Below are 23846 nucleotides of genomic sequence, written 5' to 3'. Positions count from 1 at the left end.
TCTGCAGCGTTTAACTGAAAATACAAAATCTGGAACTTATTTAAGGGGAAAGGGTTAAACTTTACAAAGTTGTACTCCTGGCACTGTGCCTGGTCCGTCCTCATCTTACTCGCCAGTGTGAGAACCCAGGCCGTGTGAGACTCTCGGGCTGTAGCATGAGCACATAATCTAGGCTCTGTGTCATTAACGTTTCAATTGCACAGTGAATGCTGAGATTAAACCACCACTGTTAAAAAGTAGGATGCAGTTAGCCCAAGCAGATGAGGTGATAAAACATAACTCCCCCCCCACCCCCCACCCCCCAAAAATGAAAATTTATCATCAGAGGGCGGGATGTCAGAAGCAGAGGCAGGGAATTCTCCCTGGCAAATCACACCCTGCAAACAGCTTTGATGTCACTGCAGCATGCTTGGATGCTGGGCGGGTGCGTCTTGGCCTTGCTTCAGGGCAGAAACATTCTCGGCATGGCCTAAAGTCATAAAGGAAAAGCCCATGAGACTGCATCTATCAGTTCATAATAAAAATTAGTAGGGATGCATCGATACCGATCCTGGTATCGGGTATCAGCCCGATCCAGCCCCTCAAAGCTGGATCGGGTATCGGTGGGAAAGGGCCAATCCGTGGTGCCGATCTAGGCAACCAGCTCTAAGCCTTTTTTACAAGGTTGTTTGCACTATTTTCTCACAGAATTGTCATGTTGTTTACAGTATGTGGTTAAAAACACTTGTGTAATACAGTTTTGTACTGGAATGTTACCTCTGATGCACTTTCTTTGTTTTTTTTTGCTGCATTACCAGTCTACAGGGTATAAAAGTTTACAATTGAATAGTAATTTCTGTAAGTTAATAAATATCAACTTCAGTAATCTGTATGTACTCATTTTTTGCTTTTTACTCAAAACAATTACCAGTCTTATCTTACAGTAGGGCATGCAGGTTACTCTTTTAACACTGGTATTGGATCAGTATCGGTATCGGTCGCTACCCAAAGCCTAGGTATCGGAATCGGTATTGGGACCAGAAAAGGTGGATCGGTGCACCCCTAATAATTAGTAGTAATTGCAGACCATCCCCCACCTTCAGCTCACCTGCTACCTGCTTATCTTCACTGCCAATGCTGAAAACTGGCAATCACACATGCTGCCTTGATACTTACAGTGCTAAATGCTTTGGATGCTTTTTTCTGTGACTGTTCCTAAACTTCCAGTCTAAAACACCTGTAGTTTGGTCACCAGACTTGGGTGCTTAATCTCAACATGATGCTGGAGATTACATGGCCTCATGCTGTTGTTAGCTGACACATCTTTGGAAATAACATACCGTGGCCATGGAGTATCATCAAGACCAGTCCAGGAAAATCTAAACTTTAAATTGTTTTGATCGTGCTTCTTTTTTCTGTTCGATCCAGAATCTGCCTCACCTTTCTGTTGTTACGAAACATCTATCCATTTTACCCTGCACACTGCAGAAGTTAGTGAAGCCACAGCCTTGCCTTGGGTTTATGTTTTCTCACACCCTGCCTCCCTTGAAGTCTTATGGAGATCCCCAGGGAGTCCTGTCTCACACTTTGAAAACCACCAGACCAGTCTTAGCAACTCCTGTTAGTTTCTGGCTTTTACTGGGAACCTTTTACCCCTCTCTGCATCGTTTTCTGTCGCCTCTCCATTATCAGATTCTAGAAATTTTTCTACTTTATTCACTGCTGAGAAATGATGCACATTTAATCACTCTCTGCTCTCTGTGGTAGTCAATAACATATTTACAGCAGTCAGCAGTAAGCAATGTTATTGCCAGCACCAATGTGGTTTATAAGCTCTTCTAAATGTCAGATGACTGCACTGAAATCCATGTCCATAAACAGCATTGAAAGCACATAAAACAGCTCATATTACGGTTTATTCACTCCAAAGAACTTCTCGGATTGTTGGTGTAAGATGGCCATTGATTGATGAGGACATTTTGGGGTAAGACTTTAACATCTAGGCTGTGGTTATCAACTGCTGTAGTCACAGGACCCACCATTGTCTCTTTAATAACAATCCTCCAGTGTTAAATCTGTAAAAAATGTAAACAAACGTATTTTGTAATTCCTGCACATGGCTTGGTTGTGATAACAATGCTGTGTAGTTTATGCTTGGGTAAGTCAAATGTCATATGTGTTGGTTTGTGTTGAAAACACCTAAATTGCTTTTAACACATCAAGAATGGTGTATTGGTGTGAAACTGCACTTAGCACATAAAAATGACAAAAACAGAGGAGGGTTCACATTTGCACATCTACATGTTTTAGTAAACTCTGCTTTGTTTCTCCTCAGCTAAATGTTTTTTTTGTATTATCTTTTTGCATTTTCTTCTTTGCTGATGAAGAGTAAGTCACAGTTTGCACTGGGGAAATAAAGACAATTGTGATTTATGTCATCATTGCCTAGTTTATCCCTCAAACATCCACCAAACTGTGAATTCATGTAGAGTCAAACATCAGGATTAACTCTGGACAACACAAAGAAAAATGGGAGGTGATGAACAGGAGTCACGCTGTGTTCTTTACAGAAAAGGCTGTCCCTCGCTGTGGTCATTTCGGGATTTTTGGCTTGTTCCCATCTGGCTTCATTTCATTTTGGAATGCACACCCTCACACAAAAACACAGGGCAAGTCCATATTCACTTGTAAATTTTGTCAATTTGGATTTAGAATGAATATCTGTGTGTGTTCATGTGTGCACAGTCTGTGTTTATGAATGTGTGCATTTGCTTTCCAAGGCTGTGCTCTCTATTTGATAGGAGGTGCAGAGGAATAAGCTTGCTGAGCCTGGCAGCCCTGAGCATCCATCATAATGAAACTAGCTTTAATGAAACTAGCTCAGGAACTGCCCCCCAGATACAAACACACATACACCCAAACAGGCATAGACACAGACACACCCAGTTAGGCATAGAAGCTCTCTAATAAATCATACATAATCTGTAATGAAATGAGAATGCATGCATTTTATCTAGAGTCACACATGGTCGCCTGTATCTGGACATGATAACAGGGCAATGTGTCTACATCCTGTAGGACCATTATAGCTTAAATTCTGCTCTTCTCAGTGTTTGTGATGCCACTGAGAGCTGTCATCATAGAAAAAAACTGAGCAAACAGCAACATTACATGACATGAGGGGAATCAAACATTTGTAAAGACAGTGTAAACATGAAAACCACATCCTCGGGAGATGTTTTTGTAGCAGCAGTAATGTGAATGCCTTAAAATTTGTTGCATTAAACAGTTGTAGTTTTGTGACTCACCTGGATGTATGTCAAATAGTGGTCCACACTGGAACATTTGGGGATGCTGTAACCCTTGTAGAAGTTGAAGGTTGGTCCAAACATCTCCTCGCTGAACCACACTTTAGCAAAGGTGTTTAACAACCGCTTGTCGTAGTCATCAGTCACACGACCGCCATACTGAATCTCGCCGATCATGTATCGCACTGTGTTCCACGACACACCCTGAGGACATATGAAAGTGTGATACAAGATAACAGCTGTTGACCAAACCAGACAAAATGGTCAATTTCAAAGCCTTATTTAACCCCCAGCATTTGTAGAAATATAAAAGAATGTTGTTAACAAATTCAACATATCAGATTATTTTTGTTTAGCATGTTTATCAAGATTGAGTCACATATTTTTTAGATACAAAATTATTCTTGTGGCTGGAAAGAATATTATTAGCTAATTTGGATAAATCAACATTTTTTAATGTTTAATTTTGGCATTCAAGCCTTTATTGGGAAGAAGAAAACAGTGAGAGTTGGAAACTGAGGAGAGAGGAGGGGAATGATACATGGGAAAAGAGCCACAGGCAAGGCTGGTACCCAGGCTTTGTGCATGGGCTGTACAGACAAAACCACTAGGCTGCCTTATTAAGGACCTGTAACCAAAGCTACAGTTGTTATTTTGTGTTGGCAGTGTTCATTCAACAAAGCAGATGGATTGGCAGGAGTCCAATCAGCCTCATCTGAGGAGAATAAAGCTGTAGCTATGGGCAGGGTTTAGCTGTACTAGAAAAGGATGGCCCATCAATTGTAAGGCTGCCACTGGTGTAGCAAGTAGCTCAGATGAAGCAGTTTCTTTACATTTCTTAAATGTAAACAAGAGCAAAGAGCCACAGTGAAAGCGTCCTCAATGAATGTTCCTCTTCAGACCCGCTTTGGCATGAGTTTTCAATAGTTATGGGTGGAGTTAAGTTGAACTGTAAGCTGGTGTATATAATGGCTGCTACCAATATAGCAATTAGCTCAGATGAAGCTGTAGAAAAGTGGTAGTCAAGTCAGACCGCAACTACATTGTTTCATTAAAACAAGAGCAAAGAGTCACACTGAAACCTTCTCTTGGCAGAGAAGATGTTTTTGCATATTTCCCGATTGACTTGGGCATGAATTTTAGCCACTGACAAGCCTTGCTGTTCGTAGCTATAGCGCTACCCTGTCTAGTTCAGGACAGTAGTGGAGCTGTGTGTGTCTATTACCTCGTTTTGTCTTGTCACTCTGATTGGCCCATCATGACTGGGACAGACAGAACAGTCCAATCACCTTCCAATCATTTTATAAAAAGTCATGCCATTCCCAAGGGCTTTGTACAGGAGGGTTCACGCATGAATGTGAGATTTATCCATGTAATGGATATATGAAACAATGTATCTGGTGTGTCATTGTAAAGCAAAACCCTAAATGTCAGCTGTTTTGTTGCTGTGCTAACAGCGCTCTCTTTCAAAATAGTACAACATTTTTGAAACAGTGCTGCATCAGTGTCACCTTTTCCTCACTGCTCAATCAAAATTGCAGAAAGGGCAGGAATTCTGATTTCATCTTTGTCAACAACAAAACAGCAGAGGAGACTTGTCTTTCTGAGGGAAGATTTCCAGGTCTACCTCTGCTGCTAAGAAAAGAGCAGAAGGCAACTTTGTAACTTGGTAACAATAAATGCCAGCGAGAGGCACTCTGAAACTGAGGGTTTTGGTGCTGCCAGTGCATAAAGCATTGCCTATGAACAATATATGATTAAATCTTAGAATAGATTAGAAATGATGCAAGATCTCTCTTAAATGTTACCATGACGCCACATTACGCGAACTAAACAATCCCCACATCTGACATACTACAACTTGGTTTATCAGACCATTAGCTGATAAAGAATATAATGTTAATCATTTATATCACAGATTTTCTTTTTCAAGAGATTTAAAGAAAAATGGTGTGATCCCTAGATAGCAAACACAACCTGCTGTGAAATTATTCAACAAGACATAACCCAAAACAACTACTAGAAAATGGTTAAGGGTAGAATCACCCAGCACTCAGGAATGGAGTGATATTGTGTATGAAATACACACTATGGAAAATTAATATTTTTCCATTTTATTTGATCTGGACTAACTGGACTGATTACATAAAACCTGTAAGATCTGATTTTATTTGATTTGGCCTTTTATATTTGATAATTTGCTTTCCTCATGCCTATTTGATAAACTGATTTATGTTTTTTTTTAATGCATGATCTCTGGACATTCACAAGGAGCGACCCCCCAGTTCTGTTGGTAGAGATAACGGAATATTTTTTTTAATTATATGAAACCAATCAATCAACACTGAAAAAGTACAACACTGCTGTTGTTGGGTTGATGTAATTTTTTGTTTTATACATGCTAAAATTATTGATTTGTTCAGTAAATCTAAATCTTCTAAATTATCTTAATGGTTGAACCTATATTTTTTTATTTAAACTGGCAGCTGGACACCAAATTAAATTTTGTCATTGGATCAATGTATTTTTATTGCATTAAGCCTGTTGTGTGCATGCACATTCATAACAACGTCCCTTAAGTCCTGAGTGGATTCAAAAAACACTTGATGCAAAAGCAGCCGTCACTTTCTGAGTGGCTCTCCCTCTACGCTCCAGCACAGGCATCCAGCAAAACGACTTCGACTGAGAAGAAAGTGGTAACGGAAAGTTGGTAACGGAAAGGAAAAACATAAGCTTTGTGTGCAGTTGAATTAATCCAAATATAATTTATCCTTAGCCCTCATGACTCCCTCTAAGAGATTGCGCTTATTACTGAGGTTTATCTCCAGAGGTTACAAATATGACAGCCCAAGTTCAGAGACTGTCAGCTTCTAGTTTTCTGAGATGTTCTTGTTCTTACATGGTTGCAATTTCACTGCAGAATTTAAAAGGGGGCTTATTTTGCAAAAATCACTTTTTCAGGTTTGTCTAACAAAAATATGTGAATTCTCTTGATCTTCCTCTCAACTGGTAGCAGGGATGCTGGATAGTTCAGTTGGTTATCCTGCTGACTTTTGACTGGGAGATTGATGGTTCAAATCCCAGTCAGGCCCTAAACTTTGGATAGAAGTGCCTGAAACATAGGAGAGGAGAGCGACATCCATTTCCTGCAAGAATCCTATACTACTGTTTTTTCAGCAATAAACTTCACAGGCATGTTTTGGGGATCTCTGAGACCAATATAAACGTGTCTTAAAGGGCAAAACATGTCCCGTTTAATACATTTCTGCTTTCCCATTGGGCCAAAGTAGCAGGAGTTTTCAGGAAAAATGTGTTGAGTTGACTTTCAAGACTAGGGAGGCACGGTGGCACAGGGGTTAGCACAGTTTTCTGTGCGGAGTTCACATGTTCCCCCTGTGCACGCGTGGGGTCTCTCCGGGTACTCCGGCCTCCTCTGACCTCCAAAGAAAATGCTCATTAGGTTAATCGGTGACTCTAAATTGGCTGGAATAGGCTAAAGCCCCCCCACCGCCACCTGCAACCCCACAATGGGGTAAGCGGTATAGAAAATGGATGGATAAAGGATTGAGTGCTGTATTCTCTACTTAAAGAATTTTTTAGAAAATTTAATTTGCTTTACTTTACATTTGAAATAAAAACAACTATTATTTCTTAATTGAAACAACCTAAAAAATTACATTTCTACAACCTTTATAAAATGGTTGTATGAACTTAAACATTTTCAGTTCAAATGAGTGGAATATTTATAATGGGTGATAAATGAAACATTTACTTTTAGTTCAGGACAATGCAAAATAATTAGGTTTCCTCAACCTTCAGACATAGTTTCTATGAAGTCAAAAAATATAGATTTATCTGATTTAAAACAAATGTAACTGATTCAATTAAAAATGTTTCGTGTGATTGTTTACTTCATTTTTTTTAAGTTCAACCAATGTTTTACTTTTTCGGTGAATTGATCTTTGTTTGTATTGTGCCAAGTCATAACCAAAGTTATCTCAAGACTCTTAAAAAAAAGACAGGTCTAGACCAAACCCTATGTTGTGGCCTACTGTAATAGACCAGTGGTAATCATTTAATATATAATAAAGACGATACCCTATTATAAGACAAAACAGCATTAATCACCATGAGCACAGCACTAGCCGTATTTAGCTCCATTATAGTGGCAAAATAAACTTTCCCTAACTATAAAGTAGGACTGTCGAGCAGACCAGGCTCATGTTGACAGCTCTCTGCTGAAGCTGCACTGAGGTTGGAAAGGACTAGAAGGAGGGGTAGGGGTGGAGAAAAGTAGGACGAGGAGGGGGGAAGTGAAACAATAAATAAATAAATAAATAAAAGACAAATTCATGGCAGTTGTGACCATGAACTTACCTCCCAAATACTTTTGGACTTAAAGTAACAGTCCTTCCTAATTTTCACCGGGAAAGGGGTGGCCAGATAACGGATAAAGAAGTTAAAAGGAAGCCAGGGAAGTCTGTAATGCTTTATGCAATGGGAATTGTAATATCTTGCTTTTCAGAATAATAAGAAAAGCCATCACACAGCGTTTCAAATCATCATCACTGTAATCACTGGCTGCTATCATTGCTGGTTGCTGTTAAATATCTGTTCAGAGGACCCTATTTGAGTTTGCTGAGTTTCTCACCTTTTTAATGTCCATGTCATCGAGATGGTTCTGGACAAATTGGACAGTAGCGTTGAAGTCGGCCTGGTTGAACTCATAGGGGATGTTCCATCCCAGTGGCCCATATTTCCTCCTCTCCTGAACTGTGCTGTGGAGAAACGCCACCCCATACAGCATCGGCTTCCACTGCACCATGTTACTGACATCAAGAAGGTCCTGGTTTATTCCTGGTGAGAGGGAACATGGATGAACATAGGAGCAGCTCAGTTAAACAGGAGTATGTACATAAGTATAAGCTACAGGCATTTACTTTTGTCCCATCAGTTTCTGAGTTCAATATTTGGAGCAGGAATTTTCTCAGCTCGTGTTTATTGCTGGTTCAACTATCGCAAACTCCAGATAAAGAAGAATTTCCCTTTGTAAAAACAAGATAAAATATTAAGCATAAGACAAAAACAAGGCCCTAAGCTGAAAACTATTATTATGGATATACTAATCTTGTTTACATACTTCTTACAGAGGCTCCTTGAATAAATAAGCCTTTAAGATGCCATATTTTCCCTTAAGCCATTCATAAAGATGTTTGAACATTTAAAGCTTAGCAAATAGCAAGCTGACACTTTATTTCCTGCTTTTTTTTCCACATGTAATTTCTCCAAAGGCTGCTATATACCCTTATGAAGTTTGGAGGATAACAAGATATAAAACAAACTTCTATAAAGTTAAAGACATGATAGAAAATATCAGCACAAAGTTTAAACAGAATCATCTGTGTTATAGCTAGCTCTCATGCTTGAGGTCCAGCATCTTCCACATCTTGTAGGTTAACACACTTGCATTACTGCAGATTTGTTAAAATGTAATAATGAGCGAGGATTCAAGAGCTGGAAGTTAATCTGAACCTAGACTCTCAACTTGTCCTTATGGAACCTTGTATACCCAGTTTCCATGCAAGACAGGAAAAGACGGCTGCTTTATGCATAATAAATATTCTTCTCTTCCACCCTCTATGGGATCTGAATAAAAACACAAACTATGCGCTTTGACTTGTTTAAAATTTCATGAACCGTATAGGCTTTGGTACTTGTGTTTAAAAACACTGAATTAAGCAGTAAACAGCTGTTCACTGTATTTCTCCTGAAGCTCTCACCCTTGTGAAACTTGAACACATTTCATTAGTTATTGATAATGTGACACACTGAAGGACTAAGCTGTTTACACAAATATACTTGTATTTTCCGGGTGATTATGTGTAATTTTCCTTTATTTCACTAAAAGAGACAAACACCCCTCTGGTGCGATAAAAAATGATGTTGCGTTATATGTTAAAAAGACTGAGGGGAATATTTTTTATCTCAGGGTCATCCCAGGTCACCACTGCCCTGTGGTCATTCACAGTGAACCCACCACACAGGTCTGAACATAGGTTTAATCTGAGTAACAGCTAATATCAGATGTGCCAGGGGGGCCATGCAATAGTTAGGATGTTGCTGCTGCCAGATGTAGAAGTGGAAAACTGTAACATGGAATTGCTGCTGTTAAGGCATACTCTATACCATTGAGTGTTTAGTAAGATCTCTATTATAGATTTATTTAAATCAGGACAGACAAAGTTCCAAGACAAGACAAAATTCCCTACAGTCACAGACCACTAACTTTGCAAAGCAGATTGATTTGCCAAACTCCAATCTACAGTAAGTGTGCTGAATCAAATGCTGTTTGGACCAATTAGTGTCATTTGAGGAGAATGGGGCGGTAGCTATGGGCGAGGTTTAGTTGTACTAGCCATTTGAAATAGCTGCCTCCAGTGTAGTGATGCTATGTTGTAGCTACAACATAGCATCAGTTTTATCAGAACTGGACCACCTTTCTGTATGAAATAAAGAGTAAAAGCAACACTAATACCTTTTCATGATGGAAAACGTGTTTTTGCTCTTCTGCCAACCTGGTGTCACAGAAACATGGCCACCATAGAAATAAGGTTGTGTCTTCACTTTTGATTTGTCTTTTTTTTAATTCTATTAAACAATAAAATAAACCTGCCACACCTCCATAGGTCCTCCTTAGCCCCGCCTTGAGACCCTGTGGTGGTTCATTAGTGAACTTGATTGACATCTGCAGAAGAGTGATGGGGAAGTGTTTGTGGACTTCCGTGGTCATCCAAAGACGGAAACTGTCGTGGACAAATTCTGCCTCTGTCACTGTGTCCATTAGTTCGTCCATGAAGTCCAGGCCCAGGTGGCAATTCTGGAGCAAGGCCCAGCCACCCTGAGAAAAAACAATAACACAAGCATACAAGAGTTTATAAAACTATCCATAACTGGGGAAGCAAAGTGATGATGTGTTCAAGATCTCTGTGACCTTACAGACAGGGAGCCCCTTCAGAGGGAACAAACATATACTCAAAGCACAATTTTGAAGAGTCTTGTTTGAGTCACAAAGGATACAACTGTTCAACTGCTTTGTCAGATGAAGCAAAAAATAGCAGTAACGTCACATAAGTGACTCACGTTAGCCATGGTCTGCTGCAGGAGTTTGCGGGCGTGGACCTCTTGTCCTTGTCCCATAGAAACATATCGAGTCTCAATCTTCAGCCTCTTCCCCTGCGCAATAATGGAGTCAGTTGGATCAGAGCCCATTGACAGGAAGCAGATGAGGGGTGTTCGTGGGTCTGATTCCTCCCACGTCCTCTCCAAGTCAAGAATCACGCCTTCGGTGTATTTCTCGCCCATTGCATCCGTAATATATTTGCGGGCCTAGAGGAGAAAGGGAAAGTAATGAGGCAGAATAGATGTGTTTGTTTACTGCCACATAACTTCAAGGCTTAGAAAAATTATTCAGAGAACTTGCTCAATATTACAAGCCAAGTTAAAAGTAAACACTGGAATAAATTTACTTTATGGAAGACTGGGAAACGAGCAGATACTCTAAAGGATTTTTTTCACAGTATTTTTTCCAGTAAACAGTAAACACTGATGCCCAAGGTCAGACAAAAAAAAGTGTTGGACTGTTTTTGAGTGCAGCTAAATGAAGTCCACTTTATGCTTGTCTGTAGTGGTTCAAAACACTACCCATCACAAAGAAGTGAATGCCCCCATTATACTCTGAATGTCGATAGCCAGGCTCAGGCAGTAAGCCTCACAGTGATATAGACATTTCACTTAATGTATTCCACCTCTCCCTTCAAGAAATAGACTCTGCCACAGGAGATATGACTGTGGAGACATTTTTTTTTTAACTTGACCAACCAACCTCGTTAATACAAGTATGTTTAGGAGGCAGCTTTTCTTTTCAAGCCCTGAAACTTTTCATCAGTTAAGAATATGCTGATTTAAGCTAATCCTCTAAAATTTTCCTCATGGTAATTCATCAAAAATTTGTATTTATGTGAGCCAGTCAGCATCATATGGGTACAAAAACATTATGAAGCAAACAAGCAACAATGTGATCCGACTTACAATAAGCATTCTGTCCATGATGAAACTGTATTTTGATGAAACTCTCCTGTGAAATATACTTGGATTTTAAGCTACCAGTATGTTGTCTTTGGACTTGGTAATGATAACACAGGTGTCTTTTCTCACCTGCGCAATTGTCCTGTCAGGGCACCAGCAGCGTATGAGGAGCAGGCGTCTAAAACAGTCCAGAGCCTGGTCATAGGAGTTTGGGATCACCTCTTCCTCTGGAGCTTCTTTATCGAACCATGTCTTCCACAGTTTCTCATTACGATTGATCTGAAAGAAATATTTAAATGATCTTATTCAGAAACACAAAGATATCAAAAAGGACCTTTTACCACGACACTGGACAGAAAATGCTCCTGCTACATGAGAGAAATCAGTACTTCTAGTAGACACACAGAAACATGCAGAATTAAAGATCAGTGGACCCGATCAGTCAATCAGTCGTAAAGAAAAAAATAACAACATTTAAAGACCTAAAGAAGCAAAAGTTTTTATGTGCTGCCTTCCTGAAAAACATATCAACTCATCATTAAAATCCTTTAAAACTCAGACCTTATTTTTCTGCAGTATGACTGGGTTCTTGTTTTTAGCTGAGCAGTAAATTTACTTTACAATACAGAAAATGGCCTCTGTCAATATGTTATCAAACAATATCTGTTTAATGTGGTACAACAATGCCGACTAATGCAAATCATGTACAGCATCATTTACCTCAGATATTGATAAACATGGGATCATTAATCAACGCTGGCACAACTCTGTTCCTCATATTGCCTACACAGCAGTTTTTATTGATTCCATGTAAACAACATGAGCTTTCGACATGTGGCATGAATGCGAAAACAGAATGACATTACAGCCTGTTAATCACTGGATTTGTATGCACACAGGAACGCAGTAAACCAGATTACAGGGATAAATCAGGTTAAAACAGGCAATCAGAGATTGTGTTTTCGGTACATGCACTGTAATAACCTGAAAACTGTTTAACTTTATGCAGCAGGCAGTGTTCCAATTTAAGTGTGCTGATGATACAAGATTCATGCTAACTTCATGAGGTGTTGTTTTCTTTAACTGGACTGAGGACAGATGTTTTAAGGGAGGTCATGTGTTGTTCCCTAATGCACGAAGCTACAGCTAGAATTTTTTCTCTGAGATACAGTGCCAAAAAAATTTCCACCACCTTTCATGTTTTGCCCTTTTGTTGACTTTAAAAAATCAGTCATGGTCAACATAATTTGGCCTTTTACATAAAAATATGTGAAGTAAAATGAGTGACTGCATAAATATTCACCACCTTCAGTATTCAGCAGAAGCACCTTTGGCTGCAATCACAGCAGTGAGTCTCTGTGGATAGATATCAGGCTTGCACATCTGGACACTGCAATTTTACTCCATTCTTTTTTACAAAACTGCTCAAGCTCTGTCCAGTTACACGGGAATCGGCATGAACAGCCCTTTTTACGTCCAGCCACAAATTCTCTATTGGATTGAGGTCTGGGCTTTGACTTGGCCACTCAAGAATATTCACTGAATAAACGGACTGAATAAGAATGTCCTTGAGGATTTTCCTGTATTTTACTGCATTTATTACCCTCTACCTTTAAAGCCTTCCAGGGCTGGCTGATGAGATGATGCTGATGCTGCCACCAAAGCGGGGATGGTGTGTTTGCAGTGATGTGCAGTGTTTAGTGTCTGCCAAACATGTCCGATGGCCAAAAAGCCCCATTTTGATCTGACCAGACCAAAAAACTTTTTCCTACTAGACCATGGAGTCTCCCACATGCTTTTTGTGGAAACTCTAGTGGAGGTATAATTTAAGTTTTCTTCAACAGTTGCTGAATGACCTTCAAACTCCTGCTAGATTTGGAAACAGAAAGAGATTAAAATTCATCTGTCATAAGGGCATCAGCAGGTGTAATTCAGATGAACTTCAGCACCTGTTTGTATAAGTGTGTAAGCATGTGTGAGCATGTGTGCTACAGGAGGCTGAGAGCAACTCAGATGGTGTCAATCTTTGGACTTAATAAAATCATGACAATCAAAAAATCAGGGAGATTTTCTGCACTTGTTTCCATTAAATTTGCAAATATTCTGTGGGTGGTTATTTGATAGCCTCAGAAGGTGATTTAGTGTGTCGATTATAGTCATTAATCAACATTTTTGGGAGCATTGCTTTACAACTAGTGATTAAAAAGGCATGTTACTACAAACACCTCCAACAGTGGCTTCTGTAATATCTACTTCTTCTGGAGAGTGTTACAACCACCTGCTTTACATTCATTGAGTTAAACATATTATCCGCTAAGAGCTGCTTATGGGTGTCTGTTAGCCTCTGAGCAGCCCAACTCAAGAATTTAAGAGGTTCAGTGCTTTGCTGAAGAGCACATTACCAGTAGTCACAGATAGAGGAGATTCACATTGCAAATTTCTTAGCCAGTGTGGGAATTTTAAAAACTTCTTAAACCTTATGGCTCAAATGGCTTCCTCTAATATGTTGTGTGTGAGTTACATGCATGAAATAAGTTGCGTCTGCTTTACATATGTGTATAGTTTAAAGTGTGTAGACAGTTTCGCCTTTATTTTATAGTTCAATTGACACGACAGATAACTGTAAACCCAACACTTCTTGTTAATCATCCACAGTAAATCACTCTGTTAAGGACTACGAGGCTACACACCAAAACGAGTGTGTGTGCAAACACTGAGCCAAAAGTAATCGACTTGAAGTTCCTCCAAACCAAGCTCATTTCACACAGCACTGAGTTTTCCCCCAATTGAAGCCACCAAACTGTTACTGACTCATGAGGGTGTACGTATATTTGTGTGTGACTGACAGTCTGTCAGGGAGTGTGTGTCTGTATTAAAAAGACACTTGAAGAGACAAATGATGAGACTGATATTGGCATGCTAACTAGAGAAAAGGAAAGTTTTTAAAAATATCTGATAAGCACCTAGAGACTGCTGAAGCGTAGTATATGTGTGCCTGTATGTGTTTGTAAGAAAAACAAAGGAGACAGATGAGCACTGTCATCTGCAGACTTACTGCATAGAAGTGCTAGTGGACAAAAGCCCTCCAGACCAAAATAAAGCAATGATATACTGTATCTGTCAGTACACAAGTCATACACCACTGTGTGCAGGGGTGGGTTCATTAATTTGGAGGCCTTATGCCAGGTGTACACCGTGCAATTTTTCTGCGATTCAGCCACAATTTTAGAATCACATGACTCACTGTGAAGTCGGGCTGACTTTCAGTTGGGTCATCGTTTGTTGTGCTGTGTACAGGAGGGTAACACAGCCGACCACGGCCCAACTACGACCTGACGACCTGCTCCAGACTGGTCGGGAGGATTTCTGGCATGTTTGATATTTTGATTGAACGACTCCAGACACTTCACAGTGAGAGCAGAAACACGAGCAGAATAAACAACTTTGGGGGATTGTTTTCCTTTGTAAACGGTCAGACAATGTCCTAAGTTACCATGACAACCTCTGGAATGACTTTCTAATGCACCCCGCTATTCCTGAAATATTCCTGTCTGCAGACCTGCAGCTGACACAGAGTTGATGCTGTTTGTGTGTTTGGGACAGAGAGAGGCAGCAGGAGAGGGAGAGAGAGAGAGCAGGAGAGATAGAGGGGGGAGAGAGAGAGAATATGAGTGGAGACACTTCACCCTGAGTGTGTGAGACTTTTAAAAAGGAAACTCAGCAAGTTTCTGTCACAGTCCATCCCAACTTCAGTCGCACAGTGTGAGCACTCAGGTCTTGCATGACCATCTGATCGTACAGTGTGAGCACAAAACTCGTGCATGATGGTCGTGCATTGTAAGCGATTCAGTCGCACAGTATAAGATGACATTCTGCCAAGACCGTTGCATGGTCGGCTTGAAATCGCACAGTGTAAACCCGGCTCTGGGCAAACACCAATATGAGGCCCCTTCCCCACTAAGCAAAAATCAATCATAGCAAGTATTCAAAATATTTCAAAGCATCTAACATTAAAGCAATGTAGCATTTTAAAGCAATAAATAAAGAGCTGTAATTACGCGTCGTTTTTACAGCCTACAAGTTGAAAAGGGTTTTGATATTTGATAAGGCAGAAGTACTCTGACAGGTCAGTTTTATCAGTAGGACATGCAGTAATCCCTAGAGTTAGTTTGAAAAATAACACTATCCAACACAGCTCATATTTGATGCACAGCGAGGCCTGCACACAGAATGACTAGGCCCTGAAAAGCCCAGAGAATGGTCCCTCCCCACTGGTGATTTGTCAATGATATCAATGCGTATGTGTTGGATTAGTAGCAGTTTCCTCTATTTGGAGCTGAAAAGTGTGGCAAGTTATTATTGGGTTCTGATGTTGATTCTTTTTGACCACTTTTTAACTGCTTTTCACCATGTTTTTTGCTCGTTTTTGCCACCTTTTAACCTCGTTGTTGTATGTTATCATTTTTCAATCTATATTTACTGCTTTATCTGGCCATTTTTGCAACTTTTTCACGTCTTTTAACCCCATTTTTATTTCTTTTGCCAATTTTTGCCTCTTTAACCGCCTTGTGCTACAATTTCTGCATCACTTTTTTAAACAGTTTTTCACCATTTACCACCCATTTTTGTACCCTATATTTGCCTCTTTTAACCCTTTCTACTACCTTATCTGTTTTATCCAATTTTTTACTTTATCTGACCACGTTTGCCCCTTTTTTGCTGGTTTCAACCCATATTTTCCTTCTTGCCTATTTTTGCCTATTAACCAATTTTTCTGCTTTTACATAATTTTTCTACCACTTTTTCACTCCTTTTCTCAATTTTACACCCATTTTTGCCACTTTTTCCACCCCTTTGTTGTACAATACTATTTTTCAAGCCCTTTTTACTACTTTAGCTGACTATTTTTGCATCTTTTCACCCATTTTCATTTTTTTCACATTCTTGCCTGTTCAACCCATGTTTACCACTTAATCACAATTTTTCCACCACTTTTTATTCACTTTTGCCATTTTCCACCTATTTCTGTAACCCATTTTTACCCCTTTCATACTCATTTAACCACTTTTTTGCCACTTTTAACCCATAATTGCCATTATTTTTGCAACTATTTCATTATTTTTCCCTGTAAGTTGTCTCAGTTTCTCCTACTTTATTTTCTGGCATCCTGACGTTTGTGCATATCATGCTTAGCCAAGATGTCTGACATTACTTTTCTAATGATTTAGTTCAGTGTACCCATCCGCACTGTGAATATTACAAATATAAGGTAAGAAAACAGGGTTACATTAAAACAAAAAGGCTATATTGTACTATGGCTTGAATAAATAAAATTACTTTTTGTTACTTGAATAAGAGCAGTTACTATTCAGGTTAATGGACATCTCCATGCCCCCCTCCCCCCTGGCTTGGCTCCAGAAAGCTCTCCCCTTTATCCCCCCTCATGGGCGGTCTTGTGCACACTTGTGGACCACAACTGTGGTCCCTTGGCCAAGACCACTGGGAATAACCTTCCTTTACCTAATTATTAAAGCTCTTATGAGTATGTGTCTGTGTGTGATATACCTGCTCTAGTATATCAGAGAACTGCCACAGTTTGCTGAGCTCTACAAGGTTGAGCCAGGTCATGTCAAGGATCCATTTAGCTGGTTTCTGAGGGCAGGCCTTCAGGTCCAGAGATGCACCTCCTGGAAGGCACAAACCAAACAACTTAAACAACACACAGAAACAGGAAGACTAATGTAGGACAGAAAAGTTAACATATAATTAGATACAAATATACAATATATGAATAAATATAGACAGTGATCAATGCGGATAAATGCTCCCAGTATATCTAAACAAAAAAACACTCAAAAGCAAACATGAAGTCTGTGTTCATGTTCAGCAGGTTGGAGCGGACAGATGGCTAAGCTGTGTGCACTCAGCAGACTCTGTTCTGGCCTTGCCAGTAGTCATAGCTTGCTTTTATCCCTGCAGAGAGGACTCTACAGCTCTGAGTTTCGAGAACCAACACGATACCAATATGTTCTGAAATATTTGGGGTAAATAAATGGTTTTGTAAAATGTATCAAACAACCTGGAATTAGAGAGGCATGGCTGTACAACTGCCTCTTTTATTATTAAAGTTTTAGTTTCAAGTGCTGTCTTAGTGTGACAGATATCAGGTATGCCAGTTTTTCCTCTGCCTGCCATTGGCTTAGAAGCATTACATATTCTGAGCATTCTGACAACAACAAACCAGCCTCAGAAGATGAGGCATAGACTGGTTAAAAATAAAACAAAAGGAAATACTTCCCTTCCAAATATTGAACTTAAACTTTTGCCTTTAAGTGTCCTTTATTTCTAGTATTTCTTTCACTTACATTTTTTTTAACTGAGTTGTCTATGCTTAAGGAGAACTTTCAGATTTGAGGAAGTGGTCTGAGTGGCAGACTGGATTGGTGTTTCCCTTTCTGTACCTCTTTTATCGGCTAATTGCACTGTTGAACCTATTCGTTTTTATTCCAGTGTGAAAACAGGAGATACAAATCAGATTTTGCCCTTATCTTGGAACAGTTCACTTATTCTTTACCTGTTGTAAAGTCACAGGTGGTCAAATGTGTGTTTGCTTCCTTACATCTACACAGACCTTGTGTGGCCTATGACTATGCCCAATGTGGAGTCCTGTGGGGGTCCCTGTTCCTGTTGTGTGTTGGGTTCTGTTGGGTTTACCTATTTCCATGACTGCCCTCAGGCAGATCTATCTTGCAAAGCTTTGGGTCTGAAACATTTTTCCAGAGAATGAATGGACCAACCTGTGTCATTTGAGGAGAACGAGAGCCACAGGCGTGGTTTAGGTGTACTGTAAGCCTTTGACCAATGACTGATGGTGAAGAGATTAGCTCGGATGTAGCCATAGAGGCAGTTTTAGCAGAGCTGTACAGTATTTCTTTGTTAAAAGAAGAGCAAAGAACTACACCGAAAGCTTTTTTTGGAGGCCAATTATGATTTACTTGTGACGATAACACCTGCCTGTTGGGCTGTATGTTTTGTTGATCTGATTGGCTGAGAATATTTAAAAAGTTCTGCCCTTCCCAGACTGAATAATTCAACTGATATTTGAACAGTCTTTCTGGTGAGTCAGGTTATGCAGCTTGATGAAAACCTGCTGAGGCGATATGGGTAACTAATGAAGATGATCAATGACTGAAAGATCTCACCTGAGAATGCCAAAGAAGCTGATAAATGCTGTGTGAAAATGGGATTTCTGAACCTACTTTCTTATCCTGTCTCTGAAATCCAGTCCAGTCGTGGAAGAAAATAGATGGATGAATGGAAAGGAATATTTGACATGGACTAGCTCAAAATATATCACTATGTGTAGGATGGCAGTAAAGTATAAAGATAATAAAGTTAATACATAAAACAAGAAAGAAATGCACTATGAGTCATTTTGACAGTAAGACATTAAGAAAAACCCCGACATCTAGAGAGAATAACAACAGCAAGGGCTCACTTCGCTTCCCATGGAGATGAACTGATAGCTAGAGATAACTTACTGCCAGCGTGGCTAGTCATTAATTTTTTTCATTTGCCAAACAATTTCAGAAAAAAAAGATAACTCTGAAACATTATTACATATCAGAGATATGTAATAATGTAATAGAAAACTTTCTAAAAGCACCCAGTGTAGCCAAAGAAAGAGGTCCAGGCTGGTTGAGGCTTATGAATAAGCTAATCAGCACATAAATTCACAGAGAAAAGCTAAGACTGGCTAGACACAATGAGAATCTGACAGATTTTTCAACTGCCAAGAGTTTTTTAACACTATATCTTTGGATGAAAATCCACAATCAATACACTTGCCCATTCTCATCAGATCACACAGCTGCATCGAATAGAAAACTATTGATGTGGTGAGCCACTTTAATAACCCTTTGAATTTTGTGCTCACAAAGCACAGCGACAAATCCTCTCATTCTTACCACAACAAAAAAGTCAATAAATTCTTCAACCTTTTCCTCAGTTATGGAGAAATCCTACTTCTGAGAGTAGTTATTGAGCAGAGTACTTTTTATTCCTACTCCATTACATTTGTGATTAAAAAACTATACTTTTACTCCGCTACATCAAGCAATACACTGGTCGCTACTTTTACTTGTCAATAATTTATTTTCATTGAGTATTTTTTTACTCTCAGCTGAGCTCTCACAGCAGCATGAGGTAAAATCCCCAGCTCCACAGACTAAACAGAGGATTGACTCCTCCCCCCTTAACCATCAACTCTTGCCTTTCAAACGGCGAGGAACAACAACCACATAATACACTGCCTATTGTGTCTACTTAAATGGTGGAAATCTCAAACTTAAAAAATAGCACATCAAATCTTAACGCCCGTTTAAGACTGGGAGCGTGACACGCGTCTTGACTGCGACACGCGTGGATTTTCAGTTTGATTGCATGTTAACAAGTCAGGGCTTACAGACTGCCTGCATGTGCCCAGCGTCTCCCATGGCTGATAACGCCAGGTTCAGGCGCGGAGAGTTGAGAGATTCAAAGTCTCGCCTATTTTTTCCATGCGCCGCATGTGGCTGTGGGCCATATTAGACAGGAAAATGATAAATGGAGAGCCATATTCACATCGTTGTGGCAAATATGCACATAGAATATGTTTACAATGTGTTTCTTGATAACCCTGAGGAAGGCCACAAGCTTAAATGTGCCTGTTTGATAAAGTTGATGTCTAAAGAGCAACTAGTGAAGCTTTATGTCTCCAGACTGGGTGAATATGTCACAGGAAAGATAAACACCGTATGAACGCTTTTCTGGTTTGTGCTTTTCAAAGTCGAAACCCAGTTTAGCATTTCTATAGAGAAACTCCATTCACTTGTACAGAATGCTTTTATTTTGAATAGTTTCTGACAAACTTCCACTGTACACTTAATCAAGTCACTTTTAGGGGGGTTTATTGAGGTAAAACTTATGAAGAAGGACAGGGCTTTGAGAGCAGGGAGATGCGGCTGACATGCAGAAAAACTCACACCCTGTGTGAAAGCTGCAACGGCAGGAACTGGAGCAGAAAAACACGCTCCCAGTCTGAAACGGGCGTTAAGAAAGCACGGTATGGTAAGTAAGCTATACAAGCCAATGACTGCACTGCTGGTTAGCTAAACGTATAAGCTCAAATCTCTGTTTTAACTTGTAGACTGCAAAGACACAGCTGTGTCAGTGATAAATGATGCCACCTGTCCAACTGCCTCTGCAACTCTGCCACAAATGTAATTTTACACAGCGTTATTTAACGTAACACTGTAGGTGATACTATTATCATGTGCATGTGGCATATCTCTTTTACTTTAAACCTAACATGGTTATAATGTGGGGCTAGTGAACCAAAAATGTGTTTGGTTTAATAAGTTTCATAAGTGGTATTTTTTTTTATGCACTCTCAAGTTAGTCCTGATGTCCAAATGTGCAATTCATTAAAATAAGTTGTTCTTTAACATGATTGGTTGCATTTCTTAGTGATATTACTCATATGGTGTTTCTACAGAAGCAAATAAGATATATTACTCTTGTGATGTAGCGAATAATTGAATGCACATGATCCATTTCACAAATTGATTTTTTTAAACTATGTTTAACACTCTGACAATGGCACTCTTCATGTGGCAAGTTGAAAAATGAATCCATGCTCTTACAAGCAAACAAGACAAAAAAAGAAAATGAAGCTTTTGTTCACATGTTCCTCTTACCTTTAATGAGCGTGAGGAACTCCTCATGCTTGACCCTGTTGCTCTGCATGTCAATCTTGAGCGTTAGCAGCAGAGTGAAGAGGAACTTGTGCTCCTCGTACAGGCCCCGTGCTGCATACTTATACACCTCAAAGGTCATAAACTCTATGATGTTGGCAATACGTTTGCTGGTGATGGGGCTCTTGGAAGACCTGTTGAAACAGATTTTAATTCATGTTATAGTTTCATCAAATCTGCAGCCTATTAGCTCCTTAAGGCTGCTGCGATAAGTTCACAAGGTTCAAATTCATTATTGACTTGTACAAACCAGATATAAAGTATGGATCACAGCACAGTCAGACTGGTTAACCCTAATGATCACAGGACCTGTGATTCTTATTGGCTTGTATGGAAACAGCAATGATTGCGATGTCAGGATGCTTCCAACAGTGAATTATATGAACCCTTCTCCAAGCCATCAGGAATATTGGAAATATCGACATAATTAGGTGTTTGGTAATATCAATTAGTATATCAATTGGTAGCCTTGGATAAATTGACTGTGACTGTATTTGATCTTTGCCTGAGGCACTCTAAACACTCTGCCCAATACATAAACAGCAGAGAGGAAAGACTTCAAGTATTGATGTTCAACCTTGATATCAACTATGACTCATAGCTTCCAGTGTTTACAGAAACAGCTAAAAATAATTTCTGAATTCAGCTACATGTGTAGTGAGGGATAGAACAACAACACATCTGCTACATTGACTCACCAATGCTCAGGAGCAATACTGACAGGTGAATTTAAGAACAGCCATTAAGGAATCAATACAAAACACACACTTACCAGAAGAAATAGGCTTTTTCTCCCCATGTAAACACTGAATTACTGATTTATACATGAAAGACCTTTTTAAAAGGTCACAGTAAATTGATTTTAAAGCTGTCAAGACATTCTCAAACTTTTCAAGTACCTTTAAGCTGTGGTAAAAACAAAACAAAACAAAAAAAATGCAGTCACAATTTAGTCTAAACAGATTTTTTTTTCACTGAAAAGGTACATGGCTGTCCAGCCAAGGCTCATTAAAACAGCTCCTAACATGTTTTCAACCCTAAGCAGGGTCACATCTGCTCAGACTGACCGACTCAGAGGGGCCAGGAAAGACCCAGGTGGGCTGGTCGTTTCTTGGCATGAAAGACACAGACATATAGCTCTATTTATCAGGAGAGTAATGTGTAAAAATTGAAGCACTTTCAAGCGCTGTATCTGAAATCTAATCACTGTTCACACATGGAAAACACAAGCATTTTCAACTATTTTAAGCACCATATAAATCCTGTACATGAACAGTGCATTTAGTACACAGTTAAACTGATACATTTGAAGACATTCAACCAGATTAACCTGCAACAAAACAACCTTTGAGAGGATTATGATAGTGAAAATGTGTTGATACAACTCTATGTTGACACTTCAGGCTATACTATCTCTATTTCCAGTTCTTTTCAATCTTTTCACAGTTTATTTTGAGTATGGCCTTGTTCCCTCCATGTGGCATTAATATATAATCAAACCTATCCTAAAGTCCTAAAATAATGACCTGAGAGTTCCTTTGAACTAAGGGGGATAAGCCTACTCAGTTGTGTTTATAAACTCTAGCCCAGCTTTCTTAATGACAGATTGTACTGTTACTTGGATGCATCTTATTTGTTGGCAGAAGAACAGTATAGATTCTGAAAGAAAAGAGCTTGTCTTATTCACATATTTTATTACCCACAATGGTTCATGTTAGACTATAAAAAGGGAGGTCTGCTTTTGGTAGTTTTATAGATTTGACTGTACTGATCATGAGCTTCTGAATTTCAAAAAAATTAAATGCAGGTATTGATGGAAATTTTTATAATTCTCTAAAACGTGTATACCAGAATCCAGTATTATCATGTGTGCAGGTGAATGTTCCTAACACCATATAGAATAAAACAGGGGGATGTGCTCTCTCCTACACAGTTTAAAATCTATATAAATGATGTGATCATTGAAATTAAACAATCTGCTGCTGGTGATCGAGTTGGTGAGTTAAAGGCAGCCACCCTGCTGTATGCAGACGATATAGTCCTCCTTGCAGAGACTGAAAATGACCTTCAGAGTCTGCTGAATGAATCTACTGTTAGTGCAGTACATTGAGATTAAAGATAAGTAGAGATAAAACTCAGATTATGTATTTCAGGAAGAAGGGACAGTCACAAACTAAGTTTGGATTTTTGGTTCCACTCTCCTTTCATTTGCTGAGAAACATCAAGGACTGACTATTGATGAGCACCTTACATTTGATGAAGGAGCAAAAGTTTGATCAGAATCTGCAGGTAGAGCTCTGGGAGCTGTCCTTAATAAAGTTCAACTTTGTTGTGATCTTTTATATAAAACAGCTTTATAAAACCTGTTTGTCCTACATATTAGACTATGGAGCAGGGGTTTGGGTTTATTGTTGTCAATCCAGATGAAAGTTCAGAATAGAGCTATTAGCTCTTTCCTGGGTGTGCATACAAATGCCCCAAAACTTGCATTAAATGGTGATTTGGGTTGGGAACCATGTGGAGTGAGATTTACACCCACAAAGCTCCACTTGATCTAACACTGGACTAGCGCTGTCTACAGAACCATGACAGCACCAAATTATGATTGACACAAACACAATTTGTCACCTTCAGTTATGATCAAAATAAACTGTGTAAACAAATGATGCATGGCTTATTG

At 39.4% G+C, this 23846-nt stretch overlaps 1 protein-coding gene across 1 annotated transcript in view; it reads right to left on the bottom strand.

Moving 5' to 3' along the window:
• The window catches only part of dnah5 (dynein, axonemal, heavy chain 5), a 172962-nt gene that overhangs the window by 17192 nt on the left and 131924 nt on the right, over positions 1 to 23846 (bottom strand). The window contains exons 76-82 of the mRNA XM_041793296.1: positions 21110 to 21300; positions 16938 to 17059; positions 11502 to 11651; positions 10428 to 10673; positions 9966 to 10185; positions 7939 to 8144; positions 3288 to 3491 (exon numbers count right to left, since the gene is read on the bottom strand). Of these exons, the coding sequence (XP_041649230.1) occupies positions 3288 to 3491; positions 7939 to 8144; positions 9966 to 10185; positions 10428 to 10673; positions 11502 to 11651; positions 16938 to 17059; positions 21110 to 21300 (1339 nt within the window). The remainder of the gene's footprint in view (positions 1 to 3287; positions 3492 to 7938; positions 8145 to 9965; positions 10186 to 10427; positions 10674 to 11501; positions 11652 to 16937; positions 17060 to 21109; positions 21301 to 23846) is intronic.

The sequence above is a fragment of the Cheilinus undulatus genome, linkage group 8, assembly GCF_018320785.1.
Source record: "Cheilinus undulatus linkage group 8, ASM1832078v1, whole genome shotgun sequence".
Lineage (NCBI taxonomy): Eukaryota > Metazoa > Chordata > Actinopteri > Labriformes > Labridae > Cheilinus > Cheilinus undulatus.
Note: the sequence above shows the minus strand (reverse complement) of the source record. Positions and strands in the feature narration are given on the sequence as shown.